Raw genomic sequence first — 19,958 nt, 5'->3', positions numbered from 1 at the left:
CCCTCCCCCGGCCCCGGCAATTGCGAATCGGCGAGCGGATGCTGGTTCGAGTCGCGGTGAGGACGCGAGAACGGCGAGGCGCGACCAATTGGCCGAGCAGTTATATTATCGTGTAAATGACGTCGCCGTAGCCGAGGCGAATCGAGAGGCAAACAGCGCGGGAAAGTCTGTTGTGTCCTGTGACGTATTAACGCGGGGCTCTCGGTCGCGCGTACGCTACTTGCATTTTTTATAAATAACACTGGGTCGCGGCAGCAGGTGGCAGGCGGAGTTGCGCGAATTGGTAAATGGGAATTTAATGGCGTATGAGGGAGGGATATAATATTATCGAGAACGGTTCAAGTATGAGATGTGAGCGATCGAACGACGCCCGTAAATAATTCTCACGTTACGTGCATCCCACTGTGCTTGCGAGGGCGAGAAAGTGCACGGAGGTCGTCGGGTTGGAAGAGGAAGAGTGACATGGATCCGTATTCGTATAGCCACGGATCTGGGGAACCGGGTTCCGACATCTTCGTCAAGGAGCACATTGACGTGAAACGAGTTCTCCCTTCGCTCTTCAATATCAAAGTGGTACGAGGGCTTTTTTTGCGTTCCAATGGATGTTGGATGCAGTCGACTCTCGGCCGCTGTCGACTGTTGTGTTCGTACGAGGAGACGACGCAAGAATAATGGGAGATTAATCGCAAAAGTAGTTGGATTAGTCCTAGTATGGAATCGAGCTTTCATTGCTCATTGCCTATCGAGGGCATAAACTTATCTTTTGCTTATCAATTGCCAATGCACCCCCCACGATCCTACGCAATACAATGCAATGTAATCCACTTTATTGTTTAATTTTTTGCATAAAGATTTTGCATGTAATATGGGGCGTTGAATGGTAGGCAGTTGAGTAAAAGTTTGACAACCCTTGCATATGGCGTTAGCTTCAATGTAATTTATATTAATTGTAATTTGAGAATAATGAAATAGGGGCGAGGGAGGGGGAGAAAGGAACATAATTTATGTTGATATAGTTTTTATGGGAGCGAGATTTCTTTTTGTTACGATAGTACAGTTTATGCAAAGTCTTGAATTTTTCTTAATCGATGTATTTGTGTATTGGCCTTTTAACGTTGGGTTAAATCCATTACAAGTACTAGAACAATTATTCAATATCGGCTTGGTTGCCCAGCCCGTATAAAGTAATTTGATTATCGTGGTCACACCCATGTAGGTAGTCTTTGATGAAAAATGAATATCCTTACTTCGTTGAATTGTATGGGCATTGATTTCAGTTTAAAACAATTAGCGTCGTAAACAAATTGGGAATATTAAAATTGATGACCCAGATTCCCAGGGGGAACTTCTTTAATATTAATATTGTCATTTGTGTATAATATTATTATGTGGTAAAGGTTGTAAGTCGCGATAAAACTCTTTCAATCAAATAGAAATAAAATACGATTGATATAATATTAGATTTATTTAGAGCTTTATTAGAAAACAAACAAAATTGATGTCTATTTGTGTTGAAATGACAGGTGTATCTTTAAACAATTTGCATAAATGTAAAAAATTCCATTCGATGAAATTAATTTTGTATTTGTTTGCTCTTAGCTGGGAGAAAGAGGATTTGGGACGAAATCCAGAAACGATGTCCAAGATTTTAATCAACTAAGACAACAATGTCTTTCCGAAGGAGTACTCTTTGAAGATCCAGAATTTCCAGCTGAAGATCATTCTATATTTTATTCCAAAAGACCAGCGAGATATATAGAATGGAGACGTCCAATGGTAGAAAAAATGAATAAATAATCGATATAAACTAAAGTAAGCCTTAAAAGTCATACTATCGCTTGCTTGTTTGTGCGACATAGGAAATAGCTGACAACCCTCAGCTTTTTGTCGAGGGCTATTCGAGATTCGACGTCCAACAAGGCGAATTGGGTGATTGTTGGTTGCTCGCCGCTGTAGCCAATTTAACATTGCATCCACATTTGTTCTTCCAAATTGTACCCGAAGATCAAAGCTTTAATGACAATTATGCGGGTATATTTCATTTTAGGTATACTGCCTGCATTGTATTACCTAAGATTAACTTACCATTTAAGATTCTTAAGCAGCTACTTTCATGTATTTTCATTTAATTTTTGCAACTTTAAATACCATTCGTGCATTGACATTTACATAAACTCGAGCGGAATTGCTACGCAGATAGTATTGTCTATGTATGTTCATTCGTGGGTTTAATTTTGTTTCGCTTTGGTCTCTTTTACATCGATTAAAACTAAAATACATTATGGTCTGGATACAAGTGCACTATTCTAAAATTTAATAGAAGTTTAATAATAATTTGAGCTCTAATTAAACAATTACAAATTTTCCAATTTTCATGATTAATTGAATATACATTAAGATTAATTGCCATTAATCACGTTTAATCCCAAAGTATTTTCATCATTCCCACGATTGTTGAGACATTAAAATTATTTACTTCTCGCGTACTTTATTATAAAGCTAATCGTACGATCGAGGACTCGACCAAACTATGTGTTCCTAACAAAGCCTTAAACGGATTATTGCTTTTAAGATTTTGGCAATACGGCAAGTGGGTGGACGTAGTGATCGACGATCGCTTGCCCACATACGATGGCCGTCTATTGTATTTGCGCTCGGCAGAGGACAATGAATTCTGGAGTGCTCTCTTGGAGAAGGCCTATGCAAAGTTGCATGGTTCGTACGAGGCCCTTAAGGGTGGCTCCACCTGCGAGGCTATGGAGGACTTTACCGGTGGTGTCACCGAGATGTACGAGATGGATGAGACACCGCCCAATCTCTTTAGCATTTTACTCAAGGCCTACGAAAGAAATTCATTAATGGGCTGTTCTATCGAGGTGACGCGTAACCAAACTTTATTGCCAATACTAATATATTAAGTGTGTTGATATCGATAAATTATAATAATAGTATATCATTGATATAATTTTCCAAGCTACTTTAATCGTCCATTCCTGTTAAATATTGCTGTTGTGCGGCATTTTAAAATTACCACTATCGTTTGCATTAAGAAATTGTTAGAGAAGACTTTTGGTTACGTATGCTATTATAATATTCTCTTTTATTTTGTCACTTTATCTTCTTTTTCTACATTGTTCTCGGCTGAATATCAATTAAATACCTACTTAACCTAGGCTTTAGACCGTACCTTCTTAAGTTTATCTGCATACGTATGCCTATACCTACATACCTACATACATACATACATACGTATATAATTTCCTTTTCAATTACACCGAGTATAATATTAATAATAAAAAAATTAATACCTCTCGTAGCCCGATCCAAATATTTTGGAAGCAAATACACCCCAGGGTCTCATTAGAGGACACGCATACAGTATCACTAAAGTGAAATACGTGGATATTCAAACACCAGGACAGTCGGGAAAAATTCCATTACTGAGATTGAGAAATCCATGGGGTAACGAAGCTGAATGGAATGGCGCTTGGAGCGATGGGTTAATTCTTTTATTTGCTATAAGAGAACTTGCCTGTAATGTTGATGTTTAACATTGTGAATTAAATATTTTCAGATCACCAGAATGGAGATTTATACCCGACTATGAAAAAGAAGAGTTGGGACTGACATTTGACATTGATGGTGAATTTTGGATGTCTTTCCAAGATTTCAAACACTATTTTACAAGATTAGAAATTTGTAACTTGAATCCCGATTCTTTAACGGAAGATGATCTTAACGCAGGCAAGAAAAAATGGGAAATGAGTGTATTTGAGGGCGAATGGGTGAGGGGAGTTACAGCGGGTGGTTGTAGAAACTTTTTAGGTAATTAAATTTCTTTCTTTGGAAAGCATTTTATTCATTATAATATTTAATAATAAGTAGTAAAATTGTTATTTACATTCTAGAAACATTCTGTCACAATCCACAGTATCGTATAACTTTAGAATATCCAGATGAAGATGATGATAAATGTACTGTTATCGTTGCATTGATGCAAAAAAATAGAAGACAACAAAAAAGAGTAGGTGCCGATTGTCTCACAATTGGCTTTGCCATATATCATGTAAGTCGTAATTTTTATTTCATTACGAAAACTTATTCGACTGTTAAACGTATGTTAGAGGCCTTTTATTATTAAGTATCGCTGAGATCACTCGTGCTACAATTTTATTAACCGACTGCTGTTTGTTCGTCATTTTAGTTGGAAAATCCAGACTATGTACCGAAACCCATAGATATTAATTTCTTTAAATATAACGCATCGGCAGCACGTTCGCCATCATTTATTAATTTGCGAGAAGTCAGTTGCCGCTTTAAATTACCACCTGGAGTGTATTGTATAATTCCCAGTACATTCGATCCTAACGAAGAAGCTGAATTTTTGCTTCGTATATTCTCAGAAAATAAAAGTACACTGGAGTATGTGTATCACTTATATCAATATATATAATTGACACTAAACTAACTGCATAATGTTAATGTGTTTGTTTTTTCTTTTTACTTTTTATAGAGAAAATGACGAGGAGGTTGGAATAGGTGATGTTGATGATACGGTAGGTAAAAGAAAATCTAACGATATGTGTTCAGTAATGCTTGATTAACAACACTTTCACTGTAGATAGTTAAATTGACCAAAATAAACATTTATTTTTAATAAGGAAATTAATACACGTGGCGCAAATGTGATATTAATATATTTTGTTATGGGTCTAATTGTAAAATGAGCTTTAACAGATTTTGACGCTTATTTTTTTAACACGAGTGGGCACTATTCACTTTTTCGTAGCTACTTTACAAATAATATTATCGAGTTTTAATCATTTTAGAATAAATTCACTGTAAAAATTAACACTTGGCATGTTTGTTGCTTAACTTTTAGGTACTAAATCCTACCCAAAGTAATATCGATGATGGTGACGACAAGGTTAGAGCAATTTGCGAAAAATGTTAAAAAATATTATTAATAACTAACGAAAATTTGATTGCTTAGTTAATTAAATAACGAGAAAAAGAATATATCGATTAGTCTAAAGAAAATGTATATAATTGTAGGTTCAACCGGAACCAGTTGATAGAAATGAAGATAAAGTACGAGAATTCTTTAGAAAACTTGCAGGAGATGACATGGAAGTCGATTGGATGGAATTAAAAGAAATTTTGGATTATGCTATGCGTAAAGGTATATACCATTTTCTAATGATTCTAAAAACATTCGTACTATCGTTATTATGATTATTTTATGATTTTCAACTTCTTTTAAAAAAAGTACATTTTGAACAAATTTCGTTTCTACTGTAATGACAGTTACACTACTATTTCATTTTACGTTTTAATTTCCATACATTCTAATACATATGGCGAATAAATAATTTAATTTACGTACGTACAAACATATATATCTTAACTAAATTGGATAACATTTTATTACTTTTATTATTTTACCTGGTGATGGTAAACATTATTTAAGAAATTGTGCATACATATTTTGTCCATCGCATCCATTAGCTGCATCTTTTTAATATTTAGTAGCATGTGTAGCTGCATTGAATATTAATCAATAACAACAATAATTTTAGCTACACTGAAAATAAGCTTCAAAATAATATCAACAATTAATCCCACTACATCGTTTTTTGTTTTTTTTTTGTTTTTTTTTTGTTTTTTTTTTTGTTTTTTTTTTTTTTTTTTTTTTTTTTTTTTTTTTTTTTTTTTTTTGTTTTTTTTTTTATTAACTTGCTATTAAATATTGCCATCTAAACTTTGCTAAAATAACAGCTTTTGTTACACTATGTCACATAAATACATTTGGGTCTATCTCAATTATAAAAAAGTATTTATATATTAAAGATCTCTCGCTGTTCATTACTTAAGACTTTAGCACCCAATGATATATTGTATAAGTTAATTCACGCGAAAGTTATATTCAAAATTTTTATTATTATCCTGAATGAAATATGGACACCTTCCTTTACTTTGAACTAATTACGTGTCTCTATGTATTTCATTTTTTTCTCGTTATATCATGTTAATTTTGTGAAAGTTGCGAGAAAGCCATGCTTCGTTAAAACTATCTGTAAAGTGTTATTATTATTTATGAGCAGAAATTGCATTATATATCTCTTGTTGCTTAGTATTAGTATTTATTATGACGGATGAGCAGTCGACAATGTTCGTAAATAATTGGATAAAAATGGTGGATAAAAACTGTTAATGCTCGAGTGTATATTGTAATTGTAAAATTAAGCGAAAGGAGAGAGTAATGTAGCTTGCTGATTAATCATGACGCAATTGTTTTCAATAAAAATCGTGAACTAACATTTTCAAATAATTAAAAAGATAATACGAGCTACGACAAATAATAGTGTGTATTACAATGCTTATAATTGCCGAGAAGTTGATTTATGTGTAAGTTTTGTCTCAGAGAGACTTATTGGTTTGTTCTTTGAGGCGTCGAGTACGCGTTTTGCTTGTCGCAATAACTTGTAGAACAAAATATGATATGACGAAGAAAATAGTTGATAATTCACATAAGATCATCACATTATATCAAATTATCGAAAGGTGACCAAACCCCAGGATTTACTTAGTTGTGTAAGAGTAGCTTATAAAACCCAAATGCACGTATGTACGAGTTAATCCTAACATGTAGCTGTGTGTCTTACGGGTAGAATTACCAGCACGTCATAGCGAGGCTCGTAAACCCGAACCCCCACAAGAAGATGGTTCCTTCATCGATACTATTATCTCCCTGCTCTGTGGTATTATTTGTAATAAAGAACAGGACAATAAGACTGATGTAGAATTAGGTAATGTATATTCGCATTTTTATGATCTTACAAATAATATCACACACGTGTGTAGTGGACGTTCAAGCAAAGCAGCTCATTTATCGTATTGCAGTCTCTCAATGAGATAGTTGCGCGATTTTTTTGTGTATCGAGTACGCTTGCAAATTAATGTTGCGATGCTCTATCTGTAATACTGTATGTGGTTATTTTTTGTTGTTGTTTTTTTTTTTTTTTTTTTTTTTTTTTTTTTTTTTTTTTTTTTTCTTAATCCGAGCGACGAATGCTTGTTGGGTCTGAGAAAAATTAAACGCGTAAGAACGCGCAAAGCTTGTTGTCTGCAATTATCAATAAGCTTTTTATTATTTACCGTTGCATATTATTACATGCGCATGTGCTTCGTACGATTCCGCTTGTTGTGTGAACAAGACCTTTTTCTCGGCAACAATCACCAATTGTATTTAATAACATGTCTCTCTCTTTCTCTCTTTCTCTCTCTCTCTCTCTCTCTCTCTCTCTTGTAGAAACACACGAACAAGGCTTCAGTAAAGACGTATGTCGAAGTATGGTGGCGATGCTTGATAAAGATCATTCTGGGAAACTAGGATTTGAAGAGTTTAAGACATTGTGGAATGACATAAGAAGCTGGCGGGTAAGAGCTTTTTTCATTCGTTATTCATTCTATCGCTTTGCGTTGGCGATAAAATATTAATTTGATTCTAATTCATGTTTATCTAATAATCTTTCAAAGATTTGTTACAACGATCAAACAAACTTTATATTTACATGCTTTGTTATTCTTATTGTCAGGCGATCTTCAGATTGTATGACAGAGACGGCACTGGCTACATGAGCGCATTCGAACTGAGAGAAGCACTGAATAGAGCAGGATATAGATTAAATAATCACGTACTTAATATTTTAGTACATAGATATGGTACGCAAGAAGGAATGATAGCATTTGACGATTATATTATGTGTGCTATCAAATTGAAATCCATGATTGGTAAAGATATAACGCAATATGATTTATTAGAACATCCTTACGATCCTCAAGCTTTCTAGAATTATTTTGCATGAATTTAAAAATGAGAATTATAATTTTAGTAAACTTTTAAATAGAATTTACGTCGTATTAACGGAACAAACTAAGCGGTAATTAAATTATAATGAAAAAAAAATATATATATATATATATATATATATATATATATATATACATGTATACTAAAGATTACGTATTATTTGGAAAGAATAATAATAATTGGAATAATAATAATTGGAAAATGATGAATGGCGATAAGAAAAGAATTTCTTATGCTAACTGTATTTAGGCTTATATTTAAGTTTATAAGATTTTCCTCTCATCTTTGAATAATGGCAGCTAATTCTTAAATTCTTATTTTTATACGTAATAGTAGATACGATACGAAGCATCATATTTTCCGAGAAAAATATTCTAGCAACAGTGGCATGAAAATATACATATTCATACGTATGTGTGCACCTGTCATTTATACATGTAATTCAATGAATTTAGTGATTCATATAAACACCATCTCTATTTAAATAATTATATATTCTTTTGCAACATTAAAATCATCGTTTCTTGTCTCTCAATTCCTCGATCGGATAACAAAGAATGTCCAAGCATAAATGTAAAATCTGTTTAAAAGTTTAGTAAAGTTCATTAATAGAATCAAGTAAGGAATAATAGCTTTGTAGTTGTATTATTTATTTTTTTTTTTTTTTTTTTTATTATTTCCATTTTGTTAAATAATCACAGATATCTTCCGAGAAAAAGATCCACGACATACAAATTTAGCAACTTTTACAATGGAAGAATGGATCGAGAAAACATTATACTCATAAGTTATTAAAACGAATCCATTATTGGGTTAAACATTGAAAAAGAAAAAAAAAGGTAGAGCATATTTACTTGCCAAAACAGAGATGGTAGCCAACATACTTTGTGATAATTATTAAAAAATCTCCAAATTCATATTCGATGGCTTCTTTACTTATCATAACTTTTTGATTAATTAATTAGTGTTGTACATTACATCTGTTTAACCGTAATTTGGTGCCGACGTCATATAAATGTTATAAATGTAAATGACTGATTTCTACTGTTTATATATATATATATAAATACACACACACGCACACACACACATATATATATATATATATATATATATTACTTCTATGTTGGAACTGTTTTTCTTTGGAATAAAGTATTGATATTACATATTTCACGAATAAATATTATTGTATAATATATAATTTATTTTATTATTAAAACAACAATATTTGTACTAATATTAATTACAATTATGCTATTTATAAACAAACTATTAAAATATTAAAGATATATTTCTTCAAAATATGGCCTGTTTATTTTTACCTATCCTAAATTATAAATTATATCGACCTTACTTACTAATATAAAAAATTATCTATAAAATTTGAAAGGAATAATGTTTGCGTCAAAATTAATAAAAAAAAAAACTGTTATTACTTTTAAATGTGACAGGATTTATTTTTCAAAATTTATAAAGATGTTTACTTATCAGACGTATTTTTCATAGAAGACACGGTTTGCTTATTAATTAAAATTAGCGTAATATTTGTATTTGATATGTAAGATTAGAAAAAAATGTAATTGCAAACTATACTGCATGACTCGTTAATAAGGCAATAAAATTATGCAATATTATACAACTTGTACATTCGCTTATTTTCTTCTATTTAAATTCAATAGTTCGAAGTATTTTATTGAGAGGAATTTTGTCTATTTTGAGCGTAATTTACAACTATAATATTGCTTCTTATATGTAAATTTTACATTTATTACATATTTTTCGTATTATATAGGATTCGAAAACAAATTGTCAAATAACTTTGATAACTCTTGCAAATTTGCTTTAAATATTAAACCACAACTATCTGATTATCAATAATAGTCTTCTTCGTAAAGAGAAAAAATAAGCAAAATAATCTTGTCGTTAACGATGTCTTATTGTTTTTATTATCGAAAATTTTCAATAATATGAATTAATCATAGATTCATAAATTATCTTAACCCTACGAGATTGTTGATGCTACATTTGTAATAAAGAATGATGGCTTTATGCAGACGCTAAAGAAATTGCTTCTGAATTTCAAAATCTACAAATATTCTAAGGATTTTTAGAAATGTTAAGCTATTGCCGCTTGAATTAGTTTCGAAGTTCCCGCATATGCAAGTGATTAAACATACGTCAAAGCGGTATATTTCAAATATCCGTGTGCGATGAATTTCCGAATGTTTATATTCAAATTGTCGTTCAACATTTCTCAGTGTTAATATGATAAGAAAATATCTTAAACTTTGATAGATATTCAAAATATATATATATCGCTAAATAATTACGTTTGCATTAGTTAACGATGTTACAAATCATTTAAAACAATAAGACAATGTCTATGCTATTGTAGTAATTTTAAGGACATATATTTATTTTATTTAATATTGCGAATAAAAATTTTTTTTGAATTTTTTATATAGATACCTATGCAGTGTTTTAACTCGAAAATCGAATATCATTATTATTTTGGTTGTATGTCAGTAACCTAAAAATGACGTTTGGGAATGTATGAAATTGATAAAAATGCTAAATTAAAGTTATATGAAGAATTAAAATTTAAATGGTAAGAAATTTATTGTTCAATTATCATTGATAAAATTAAGCTTGGGCCTTTATTTCAAGCTCAATAACCTTGTAATATGAGAAAATTATTTTTCAGACACACACTTGATAAACATAACCTTACTGATAATAAAAACAAAAATATTGTGTGGTGGGATATAATAAGTTTTATAACTTACAATAATAACAAAAAATTGACGAAAATGTCAGAGACCACACAAGAGTCAATACCGCTTGAAAATCTTGAACCGGATAGCGTATCCGAGGAAGACCATAAGTTTTTTGAAGAGCACCTTAAAGAAACGGAACAGCGTTTAGCAATAAAGGAAGAAATCCGTACAGCGAATGTTAATGTTACACGTCCACCCGATTGTCACTTTAGCAAACTGGATTCCAGTCTCAAAAGGAACACAACTTTTGTAAAAAAGTTAAAAACCTTTAGCGGCGCCCAATTGGAACTGTTTATGAAAGACATGATTAATTTAAATCTCACCAAATATATAAGCGAAGTTGCTACGGCCTTGGTGGACGCAAAATTGAAGATGACCGATGTTGGTCCGGCCATAAAAGCTTGTAGCTTTCTGCATCAGACGTACGCTGAATTCTCCACACATTTTTTTGAGAATTGGCAAAAAATTTTATCCTTAAAAGTAGGTGATAAAATTTCTAATCCTAGTAAACTCAGAGTAGATTTAAGGTTTTACGCGGAGCTTATTAATGCCGGTATTTTTACCCATAAACAAGGACTTCCTCTGTTAGGTTCGGTATTGACGGTCTTGATTAATATGGATAAGGAGGAGCACAACAATGCCAGCATAATATTAAGCTTCTGTCGTCATTGCGGAGAAGATTATGCGGGCCTTGTGCCAAAGAGAATAAGAGAACTGTCGGATAGATTAAATGTTGCGATACCAAAAAGTAAATTACTTTCCCCGGATAAGCAGCAAAATGTTAAGTCACTGTTGCGCGATTATTATAATTCTTTATGTAAACACCTGTTAAAGGAGCACAAGGAATTACAAGCATTCGAGAAACAAAATCGAAAGATTCTTCAGACAAGAGGTGAATTAAATACGGAGAGAAAAGAGAAGCTGGAAGCCCTTCAACTTTCATACGAACGTCTATTGACGAGCGTGCAAAATTTCTCCGACACATTGGACGAGTCGATGCCAGAATTGCCTGTCAACACCGAAGTCAAGGCAGAGGCCGACGAATCTTTAAAAATGATCAGCGAAGGGGAAGAAAATAGTGTGCTTGAGGATATGTGGGGCGACGAAGAGACGAGGAGGTTCTACGAGGTCCTAACCGATTTGACAGTTTTTCTTCCAGGCTCTTACACCAAAGACACGCCAAAACAAGAGAAAGCGGACGCTGCGATAACGGAAGAGGTCCTAGACGAAGATTTAACGTTCGACGAGCTCGAAGACATTGAAAAAGTGGAAGAGGCCGAGCCCGAAGTCGAGGAGCCCCAGGTCATAAACATTAGCAATAAGATTTTGCTCGACGCTTTTCTAACGCACTTACCTAACTGCGTGAATCGCGAGATGATCGATAACGCCGCCGTCGACTTCCTCATGAATCTCAATACAAAACAAAACAAAAAGAAGCTAATTAAGGCGCTCTTCGGAGTATCGCGAATTCGTTTGGATTTGCTACCATTTTATTCGCGACTCGCGGCAATTCTTCATCCAGTGATGCCAGAAGTGGGCAACGAGCTCTGCCTAATGCTGAAGCACGACTTCAAATACCACGTGCACAAGAAAGACCAAATCAACGTTGAGTCGAAGATCAAAGTGGTGCGGTACATTGGCGAGCTCGTTAAATTTAAGCTTTATTCGAAGATCGAGGCCCTGTACTGCCTAAAGGTTCTTCTTCATCACTTCACTCACCATCACATCGAGATGGCTTGCAATCTACTGGAAACCTGCGGCAGATTTTTATTCTGCACCCCGGACTCCCATCAACGCACGAAAGTCTATTTGGAGCAGATGATGAGGAAGAAGGCCGTTACGGCACTCGACTCCCGTTACGTTACGATTATCGAGAATGCCTATTACTTCGTCAATCCACCCGAGTGCACGGGAATCATCACCAAGAAGGATCGGCTCCCCATCCACGAGTTCATAAGAAAGCTCCTCTATCAGGATCTCTCGAAGACCAATACGGACAAAGTCTTGAAGTGGATGAGAAAGCTCGACTGGGAGGACGAGGGCATTGCCTCCTATGCCATAAGGTGCCTCACAGCCGCCTACAATGTAAAATATTTAAATATAAGATGCGTGGGCAGTCTTTTGGCCGGTCTCGTCGCTCATTACGAAGCCGTGGGTCCCCTTGTCGTTGACGGTGTCCTCGAGGACATCAGACTCTGCATGGAGACCAATTTGCCGAAATTCAATCAGCGACGGATAGCCATGGTTAAGTACCTCGGCGAGCTGTACAATTATCGAATGGTGGAGAGCGGCGACATATTCAGAACACTCTATCTCTTGATTACCTTTGGCGTGACCATGGATCACGGTGTGCCGAGTCCCCTAGATCCCCCCGAGCATCTGTTTCGCGTTCGATTAGTCTGCACGCTGCTCGAAACGTGCGGCCAATACTTTAGCGGAGGCTCGAGCAAAAAGAAGCTGGACTACTTCATTGTATTCTTTCAGCACTACTACTGGTTCAAAAGGACCGATCAAATATGGACGAATGAAAATCCATTCCCCGTGGGCATGGAATACATGTTCCGCGACACCCTGGTAATGCTGCGACCGAAGGTCCAGCTGTTTGAAAGCTTCAAAGAGGCGCAGAACGCTGTGGAAGAGTTGCGCAACACCCTCTATCCGAATTTAGAAACGACGACGGAGCAGCAGCAGCAACAACAACAACAGCAACAACAACAGCAGCAACAACAACAACAGAATCAGCTCGGCGAGGATAGCAACGAAATGAACACGATATCGGAGATGGAGGAGGAGATTGTAGGGGAGAGCAGCGATCCCAAGATAATTTCGGATTTGCATTTCGAGGAGGCCGAGGATTTGTCGGAAGCTCAGTCCGAGGAAGAATGGACGAACGAGGGGATCGAGAGGGACGAGCACCAGGGCACTCAGGACAATACACAGGGCGATCAGAGCCTCTCCGAAGGATGTAACGACGGCGTGTTGATGGACACGTCGGAGCTGGTAGCGGCTTTACCCTCGAGACCCAAACGAGTCCATTGCCCTGAGGACGACGACTTTCTTTCGGCCCTCGACAAAATGGTCTCCGACAATATCCAAGATAGGATGCGCGACGCGGTGAAGCCCCAGCAGGTCGACATCTCCGTGCCCCTACACGTAAAGAGCACGAAGAAGACGTACGAGCAGCTTCAGGAGGGACCATCCGACAGCTCCACCATGGACTTTGTCCTTATGCTGCGCAAGGGTAATAAGCAGCAGTATAAGAATCTAGCGGTGCCGGTCTCCTCCGAGCTCGCGATGAATCTCAGGAACCGGGAGCAAGAGCAGAAGGAGGAGAAGGAGAGGGTCAAGAGGCTCACCCTAAACATAACCGAGAGGCAGGAGGAGGAGGATTATCAAGAGGCGATTAATCAGAGCACGAGACCCGTCACCGTCAATCTCAATCGCGAGAGGCGACAAAAGTATAATCACCCGAAAGGTGCGCCCGATGCCGATCTTATATTCGGTCCGAAGAAGATCAGGTAAAAGAGGCCGGCACGTGGGAGGAAGAGACCGTTTATTAGTCCGTTTATTAATAATAACGGAGCTGTCGTGGGGCTGTGTCGTCGCAATTATTGCTTTCAAAACTGTACAAAATCAAGCTATTTTTTCAATTTTATACAATTTATATAATTATTCGATTGGTCTCAATAATTCAAAGTTTGTGTTAGGTTTAACCTTTAAGTTAGGAGCTTCTCTCGTTGGAGGAGTCGTAGTGAGTTAATGCCACATTGTCAACGGCTTAATCGCTTTACAATTTGTTTTTTTTTCTTTTTTTTTTTTTTTTGTTAATACCAAGTAGATGATATTATGTCAACGCACAATTAAAAAATAAAAAATTGAACTTCAAAATATTCCTTTTAACAGGTCGACTTCTATTTATTTATAACTTGATCGATTTCTTTTTTTCTTTCCCCCCCCCCCCGTACATTAAGGTAAATGGAGGAATGACTGACGTTGGGAGAGCGATTAGTAGGTGCAAGGCGCATTTTTATCTGAAATTTTACATTAAATATGATGAGATGCTATTTTAAGAATACACTCGCAACACCCACGCAATGGTAAAGGTAATAAATTTAACGTATATCTTACCGAGACATTTATTATTGAAGTTTACTTTTTTATTTTTAATTTCATTTACACTACAAGTCTTCAGTTATAACATATTTTTATAGTTTACTGAATACCTTTATTTTATAAACATTTTATAATAAGATAACAAAACAATTAAACGTATTTTAATACAGCTTTGTAATAATAGAAATTTATTAAACAAATGCTTGAGATATTGAGATGATGTAATCAAATTATGGTATCGCATAGAATTTTAAATAATAGCTTCGCCAATGTATGGGTTAAGTAGGAAATTTTTGCTTAGGCTCCTCTATCAACAATAATTCTTGGATTATCGAGTTCGTTCGACTGTGCCTATTACATCATTTATCATTTGTAAAATTGTATACGAAGCTTCTTAAACAGTCACTATTGGCATTGCGACAGTGTCCTAATGACAGACAAACGCAGATGGCTCCGAGAAAATTGTTACCATAATTAAATTAACTTTAAAAAATTATTCTCAATAAAGTCATTTTTTTTTTTACTATTTCTCTTATTACACTTTCTGTGAATGATAATAAATAATATTGAGTTTTATAAAAAGCAAAACGTGTATTTCGTAACGAAAAAGCAAGTGTTTGTTTTTTTTTTTACTTTTTTTTTCTTTCTTTTTTTTTTACATTTAGTTAATTATGTTTTATTTATGAAACCATCATGTACAAAATGAATATAAAGTTCAGTGATTTGAGAGATTTGTTACATCTTTTCTGTGCATGCGATAATGATTAGTGTTTTATCTACGGGGATATGCGTAAAATGAATAACACAGAATCGATTATTGTAACTAAATGCAGAAGAATACAAGCTGCGATATAGCATTTTCTATTCTCTTAAGGATCTTCTTCGGCATCTTCAAATTGCCCTGCCTCTACGTCCATAACTTCTTCCGTTTCGGTGCCATTATGATTAGCGCCCACTTGATCTAAAATTAACGTATAAAAATTTTAAAAGATTTTCAACAACAATACACGATGATATTTTATCATTTTTATAAGAATAATTAATTTCTAAGGTTACTAAATTAATTCCAATTTACAATGAAGAACGTTCTTTAAACAATTTAAACATCGATGTAATTAGTCATTAACAATCATTTACCGATTAATTAATATCAAACAATTTTAAATTTAAACAATACTACAATATTTCATTCTTACCCGGTGGAATAATGTATGGGGCATCTCCAGCGCCTACTTCGTAATACTCAAAGTCATCTTCTTCGGCATCCTCGTAAATATCTTCTTCTGCTGAAAATGTTTTATCTTACATTTTACTGCTTTACGTTAGAGAAAAAGAAAAAGTGAATTTAAACATGAAATAAAGTATCGATGATTCGATAAATGAGATGTGAGAAGCCACTGACGGCATTATTAATATTAAGATGCTAATTTCTCTATATTCGTGTTAAGATAAGAAATATTTGAATTACCATCTGAAAAACTGTCTTGTGGATCAGGATGAAGCGCTTGACATTCTTTCATTGCTTGGAACATAGCTTCTAAGCTATTTATATTATCCGGTGCAAATCTCATTTCAGTTATTGGAGCATCCGAGTCGTCGTCGTCGTCGTCGTCGTTATTATCATCGGTATTACTTTCATTATTATCATTTGGTTCTAGCGTCGGGTCATCTACAAAGACAAGCATTCGTAAATACAAGAGTTAAAATAACGCGTTATCGTGCCGATGTTCAATTAATTAAAATGCAATTAGACTATCGCTACTCAGACTAATCGTCGTTGACATTTACCTGGAAAGTCTACCTTAATATCGACAATCATATATAGACATTGCCTGGGATGAACTTGCACATCTCGAGAAATAGCATGCAACGATATATGAAGGTATTCTAAAGAAAATCCCTGTCTAGTGTCATTGTTAATCCAAGAGAGTACACTGTAAAAAGCAATTTACAAGTTTTTTTACATCTTTACAATCTGTACAATCGACGTTTCTACATGAATAAATTTGTGTTTTAATTCGAGTTCGTTTGAGTGGAAATTATTTTAAAACTAATTTAACAAAACTGTTTGATGCACCTTTGTAAAAGGCATTGATTACAATTATAAATTTATACATATTAAATGAATAAAAATTGAGCATTGTGCAATGGGTGCATCGACAATTAAGATATTCGCACGAAAATTATATCCAGTTGCTTAAAACAAAATAAGACTTTATTTGCTTATATATGACCTTTCTGTGATGTATAAAGTTCCTTTGCCAATTTCTCGATTATTTATGTATAAAGTTGCATTTTGCTCTTCGTGGCGAATTCCATCCTGTGGTGCTAAGAAATTACTTAGTACAACCATATTAAAATCTGCAAAAATAAAATTACAGCCAGTATGATTTACTTATTCGCTTAGGACGTTTATTTGCCTGCCAACTAATCAATTACGCGAATACTATTAGTGCGAATGAAAATTAAATACTGAGGAATTTTGAATTCCATCGGAAAGTAAAATTCGTACATAGAAATATTTATTTTTTTGTCCTATGTTTTTTGTGTACGTGCGTGCGTTCGTCCATGTATGTGTATACAGTCTTTAAATTCAATTATATTACTTTACATAGAGATAGGTGTTAAGTATGAGGTTGCAAATAGCAGGTAGGAACTCCAATTGAAGGGAACTGAAGGGCAAACAATATTTTCCGTCTATAAAAGCCTCTTCGTGATTTAAGTGAACGCGATGCAGTAACGGCAATTCCTCCACCTGTGCCCCTTCAAATACAAATACGGAATATCATCTCCAACACAAGCAGGCTTAGCCGCCGTTACGAACTTACAACACAACTACTAACTATGCTCAACGATTTTATATAAAATTATTTTTATAAACACTGGCGGCGTTTTAACCTTTCCCCGTTATCTAGAACAAATGTACAATAGACGTTTTTTATACGGTCTTTTTGGGGTAATGCGCCTGCGCCTTTCTCAACACATGTTTATGCGAAGGTTATGAACAGAAAAATAAAAAGGTCGATATAAGGTACTGATCGCTTGCCGACTTTTTATCAATAATATCGCTGAAAAATAAAAGTGCCGAAGAACCGGTGATAAGAAGAAAGGGCCCTCGAATTTTTAGAATATTATGGTGTGTAGAAGCGAATTTTTTTCCGAGACAATAAGATGATATTAGCGTTTCGTACTATCGCCTTCTTAAAGAATTACACGCGAAAATGTACAAATTTAAGAAATATCGTAAGAAGTACAAATGCCCAATTTTACAGAACTCCTGGTGAGTATCGATGCTAAGATTATTTATCGACTCTACTTTTAATTTAACATTTGTCGGCTTCGCAAATTATTTTGGTTTGAAAAATTTTAACAGTTACAAAAAAAAGAAAGAACAAAAAAAGAACAAAAAAAAAAAAAAAAAAAAAAAAAAACAAACAAACAAATATGGGATATAAGATGAGTTAATTGTCATTTATATTTGTTTTCTGCAGAATTTCTACATGGAGAATATGAATTTCAGGATCCAAAAACCGATGACGAGATGTAGGTAACTTCATGTACATAATCTAAAATAATAATAATTTCTCTTAAAAATAGTGCGCCAATTTATTTTGTTAATTATTGCTGAACAATTTGTTTCAGTGTTAATGTGATATATGTCGACAGAAATGGGAAGAAAATACCAATAAGAGGTAAAGTTGGAGATAATGTTCTCTATTTAGCGCACAGATATAATATTGAAATGGAAGGTGCTTGTGAAGCTTCATTGGCATGTACAACTTGCCATGTTTATGTCAATTACGATTATATTTCTAGACTTCCACAAGCCGAAGAGAAAGAGGATGATCTATTGGATCTAGCGCCTTGTTTAAAAGAAAATTCTAGATTAGGTTATATCAATATATAAATATATTTACCCTGAGAGTACTGAGTTTATTAATTCCAAGCAACAAATAATTAAAAGTCGTGCTCAAAGGGATGGAAAAGCTTCAATTTTAATTATTATCATCCATGACTTATTTGTTCTAGGCTGTCAAATTATTTTAACAAAAGAATTGGACGGTATGGAATTGCAATTACCTCAAATTACTCGTAACTTTTATGTGGACGGACATAAACCAGCTCCGCATTAAAAACAATAACTGAAAACATCATTATATAGAATATATGTAAATAGTAAATCATAAAAACTGTAAAACAATAAATCAAAAATAAGCTTTATAAACTATTTATTTTTTTTTTTAAATGTATAAAATGAAATACAAAAAATGTTAGCGTATTTATACACACACACGCGCGCGCGCACACACAAAGAATTTGTACATATATTTATTTTCTCATACAATATTATAATATGCATTTCTCGTTTCCTTTTTATATACAATGATTTAAGAATTTTCATTTAACATTTATAATCTAGCATACGGTATAGATTATTAAAATTTGCTTTTCAAGACCACACAGTTCTTCCTTCAATAACGTTGATTCGTCACTTGATTGATGACATTTATAAAGATTCGTTACAATATCATATCATATATATATATATATATTCCAATTATAATGTAAAGAAAGATCATTTATTCTTCATTTATTTATCTTTTTACGTAAAATACATGTAACTTGTATTTATTTAATATACATATATAAATATTATTTTCTTTTTATTAATAATTAGCATCATTTTGTATTATCGTCGTATCAATATTATATGATATTTATAATCTGCTTTATTTATTGATCAAAGTTATAGACTTATTATAATAATTTTTTTTTTCTCCATATTTAATTCCTATGTTTATTCTTTGTATTCATAATCCGTATATTTCGACATTCTCTCTATTATTTATTTATAAAGGCAAAATAAATTGAATTACAATCATTTAATTTGTACGGAATTCGTCATACGCGGACATATTAATGATAACGTGGTTTTGCTCGTTTTTCTTTTTTTTTCTTTTTTTTAGAGTTTATCTTCCTTTAATATTGCAATAGATCTGATTGAAAAAAAAAAAAGGATTAATTTTGTTAAATAATTTAACGAACGAATTACAAAGAAAATTTTCTACGCGCAATAAGACTTGTAGAATTTTTAATAATTATAATTTCAGACTGTTGAAATAATAAACTTGATACATACATTTTAATTATAATCTGTTAATCAATACAATTATATTTATAATAATTTTTGTCTA

The 19,958-nt window shown here is 33.7% G+C and overlaps 4 protein-coding genes across 9 annotated transcripts; 3 read left to right on the top strand and 1 right to left on the bottom strand.

Annotated features, from left to right (window-relative positions):
• Positions 1 to 30: 30 nt before the first annotated feature.
• Positions 31 to 8,932, top strand: CalpA (calpain A). Of its 3 annotated transcripts, XM_011495873.1 has the most exons (15): positions 31 to 573; positions 1,600 to 1,776; positions 1,860 to 2,047; positions 2,573 to 2,876; positions 3,318 to 3,499; positions 3,575 to 3,825; positions 3,909 to 4,066; positions 4,205 to 4,422; positions 4,514 to 4,556; positions 4,883 to 4,927; positions 5,056 to 5,182; positions 6,672 to 6,809; positions 7,313 to 7,440; positions 7,599 to 7,794; positions 8,575 to 8,932. In XM_011495873.1, the coding sequence occupies exons 1-15, from the start codon at positions 463 to 465 to the stop codon at positions 8,658 to 8,660; spliced, it is 2,352 nt and encodes a 783-aa protein (XP_011494175.1). In that variant the 5' UTR covers positions 31 to 462; the 3' UTR covers positions 8,661 to 8,932. The 3 variants fall into 3 exon arrangements, with proteins under 3 accessions (XP_011494175.1, XP_011494176.1, XP_011494177.1); XM_011495874.1 differs by lacking the exon at positions 4,883 to 4,927 and having other exon boundaries at positions 32 to 573; XM_011495875.1 differs by lacking the exons at positions 4,883 to 4,927; positions 6,672 to 6,809 and having other exon boundaries at positions 33 to 573.
• Positions 8,933 to 10,445: 1,513 nt separating this feature from the next.
• Positions 10,446 to 14,184, top strand: Upf2 (UPF2 regulator of nonsense mediated mRNA decay). Its single transcript, XM_011495872.1, has 2 exons — positions 10,446 to 10,481; positions 10,578 to 14,184. The coding sequence occupies exon 2, from the start codon at positions 10,684 to 10,686 to the stop codon at positions 14,170 to 14,172; it is 3,489 nt and encodes a 1,162-aa protein (XP_011494174.1). The 5' UTR covers positions 10,446 to 10,481; positions 10,578 to 10,683; the 3' UTR covers positions 14,173 to 14,184.
• Positions 14,185 to 15,292: 1,108 nt separating this feature from the next.
• Positions 15,293 to 17,669, bottom strand: icln (chloride nucleotide-sensitive channel icln). 2 transcript variants are annotated; one of them, XM_011495868.1, is made up of 6 exons: positions 17,592 to 17,669; positions 16,998 to 17,124; positions 16,552 to 16,697; positions 16,232 to 16,432; positions 15,960 to 16,049; positions 15,293 to 15,724 (listed from the first exon to the last, which is right to left on the bottom strand). In XM_011495868.1, exons 2-6 carry the CDS (start codon positions 17,114 to 17,116, stop codon positions 15,633 to 15,635), a joined length of 648 nt encoding a protein of 215 aa, XP_011494170.1. In that variant the 5' UTR covers positions 17,117 to 17,124; positions 17,592 to 17,669; the 3' UTR covers positions 15,293 to 15,632. The 2 variants fall into 2 exon arrangements, with proteins under 2 accessions (XP_011494170.1, XP_011494168.1); XM_011495866.1 differs by lacking the exon at positions 17,592 to 17,669 and adding an exon at positions 17,375 to 17,456 and having other exon boundaries at positions 15,294 to 15,724.
• A 252-nt stretch (positions 17,670 to 17,921) lies between these two features.
• Fdx1 (Adrenodoxin-like protein 1, mitochondrial Ferredoxin 1) lies at positions 17,922 to 18,957 on the top strand. 3 transcript variants are annotated; one of them, XM_011495871.1, is made up of 5 exons: positions 17,922 to 18,043; positions 18,255 to 18,306; positions 18,406 to 18,455; positions 18,580 to 18,653; positions 18,793 to 18,873. In XM_011495871.1, the coding sequence occupies exons 1-4, from the start codon at positions 17,935 to 17,937 to the stop codon at positions 18,621 to 18,623; spliced, it is 255 nt and encodes an 84-aa protein (XP_011494173.1). In that variant the 5' UTR covers positions 17,922 to 17,934; the 3' UTR covers positions 18,624 to 18,653; positions 18,793 to 18,873. The 3 variants fall into 3 exon arrangements, with proteins under 3 accessions (XP_011494173.1, XP_011494171.1, XP_011494172.1); XM_011495869.1 differs by having other exon boundaries at positions 18,406 to 18,653; positions 18,793 to 18,957; XM_011495870.1 differs by having other exon boundaries at positions 18,580 to 18,870.
• Positions 18,958 to 19,958: the final 1,001 nt, after the last annotated feature.

Source organism: Ceratosolen solmsi, unplaced genomic scaffold, assembly GCF_000503995.2.
Source record: "Ceratosolen solmsi marchali unplaced genomic scaffold, CerSol_1.0 scaffold11, whole genome shotgun sequence".
NCBI classification, from domain to species: Eukaryota; Metazoa; Arthropoda; class Insecta; order Hymenoptera; family Agaonidae; genus Ceratosolen; species Ceratosolen solmsi.
This window is presented reverse-complemented; position numbering and strand designations above follow the sequence as displayed.

What these genes read in the sequence shown, in the direction of transcription:
- icln (XM_011495868.1), bottom strand. Translation starts at nt 17,116, where the DNA reads ATGGTTGTACTAAGTAATTTCTTAGCACCACAGGATGGAATTCGCCAC. An exon ending in ACTTTATACATCACAGAAAG is followed by an intron (nt 16,698 to 16,997) that starts GTCATATATAAG and finishes TGCTTTTTACAG; the next exon opens with TGTACTCTCTTGGATTAACA. An exon ending in TATTAAGGTAGACTTTCCAG is followed by an intron (nt 16,433 to 16,551) that starts GTAAATGTCAAC and finishes TTGTCTTTGTAG; the next exon opens with ATGACCCGACGCTAGAACCA.
- Upf2 (XM_011495872.1), top strand. Translation starts at nt 10,684, where the DNA reads ATGTCAGAGACCACACAAGAGTCAATACCGCTTGAAAATCTTGAACCG.
- CalpA (XM_011495873.1), top strand. Translation starts at nt 463, where the DNA reads ATGGATCCGTATTCGTATAGCCACGGATCTGGGGAACCGGGTTCCGAC. An exon ending in TTGGCTTTGCCATATATCAT is followed by an intron (nt 4,067 to 4,204) that starts GTAAGTCGTAAT and finishes TCGTCATTTTAG; the next exon opens with TTGGAAAATCCAGACTATGT. An exon ending in TAGGTGATGTTGATGATACG is followed by an intron (nt 4,557 to 4,882) that starts GTAGGTAAAAGA and finishes CTTAACTTTTAG; the next exon opens with GTACTAAATCCTACCCAAAG.
- Fdx1 (XM_011495869.1), top strand. Translation starts at nt 17,935, where the DNA reads ATGATATTAGCGTTTCGTACTATCGCCTTCTTAAAGAATTACACGCGA. An exon ending in CCAAAAACCGATGACGAGAT is followed by an intron (nt 18,307 to 18,405) that starts GTAGGTAACTTC and finishes AATTTGTTTCAG; the next exon opens with TGTTAATGTGATATATGTCG. An exon ending in AAAAGAAAATTCTAGATTAG is followed by an intron (nt 18,654 to 18,792) that starts GTTATATCAATA and finishes TATTTGTTCTAG; the next exon opens with GCTGTCAAATTATTTTAACA.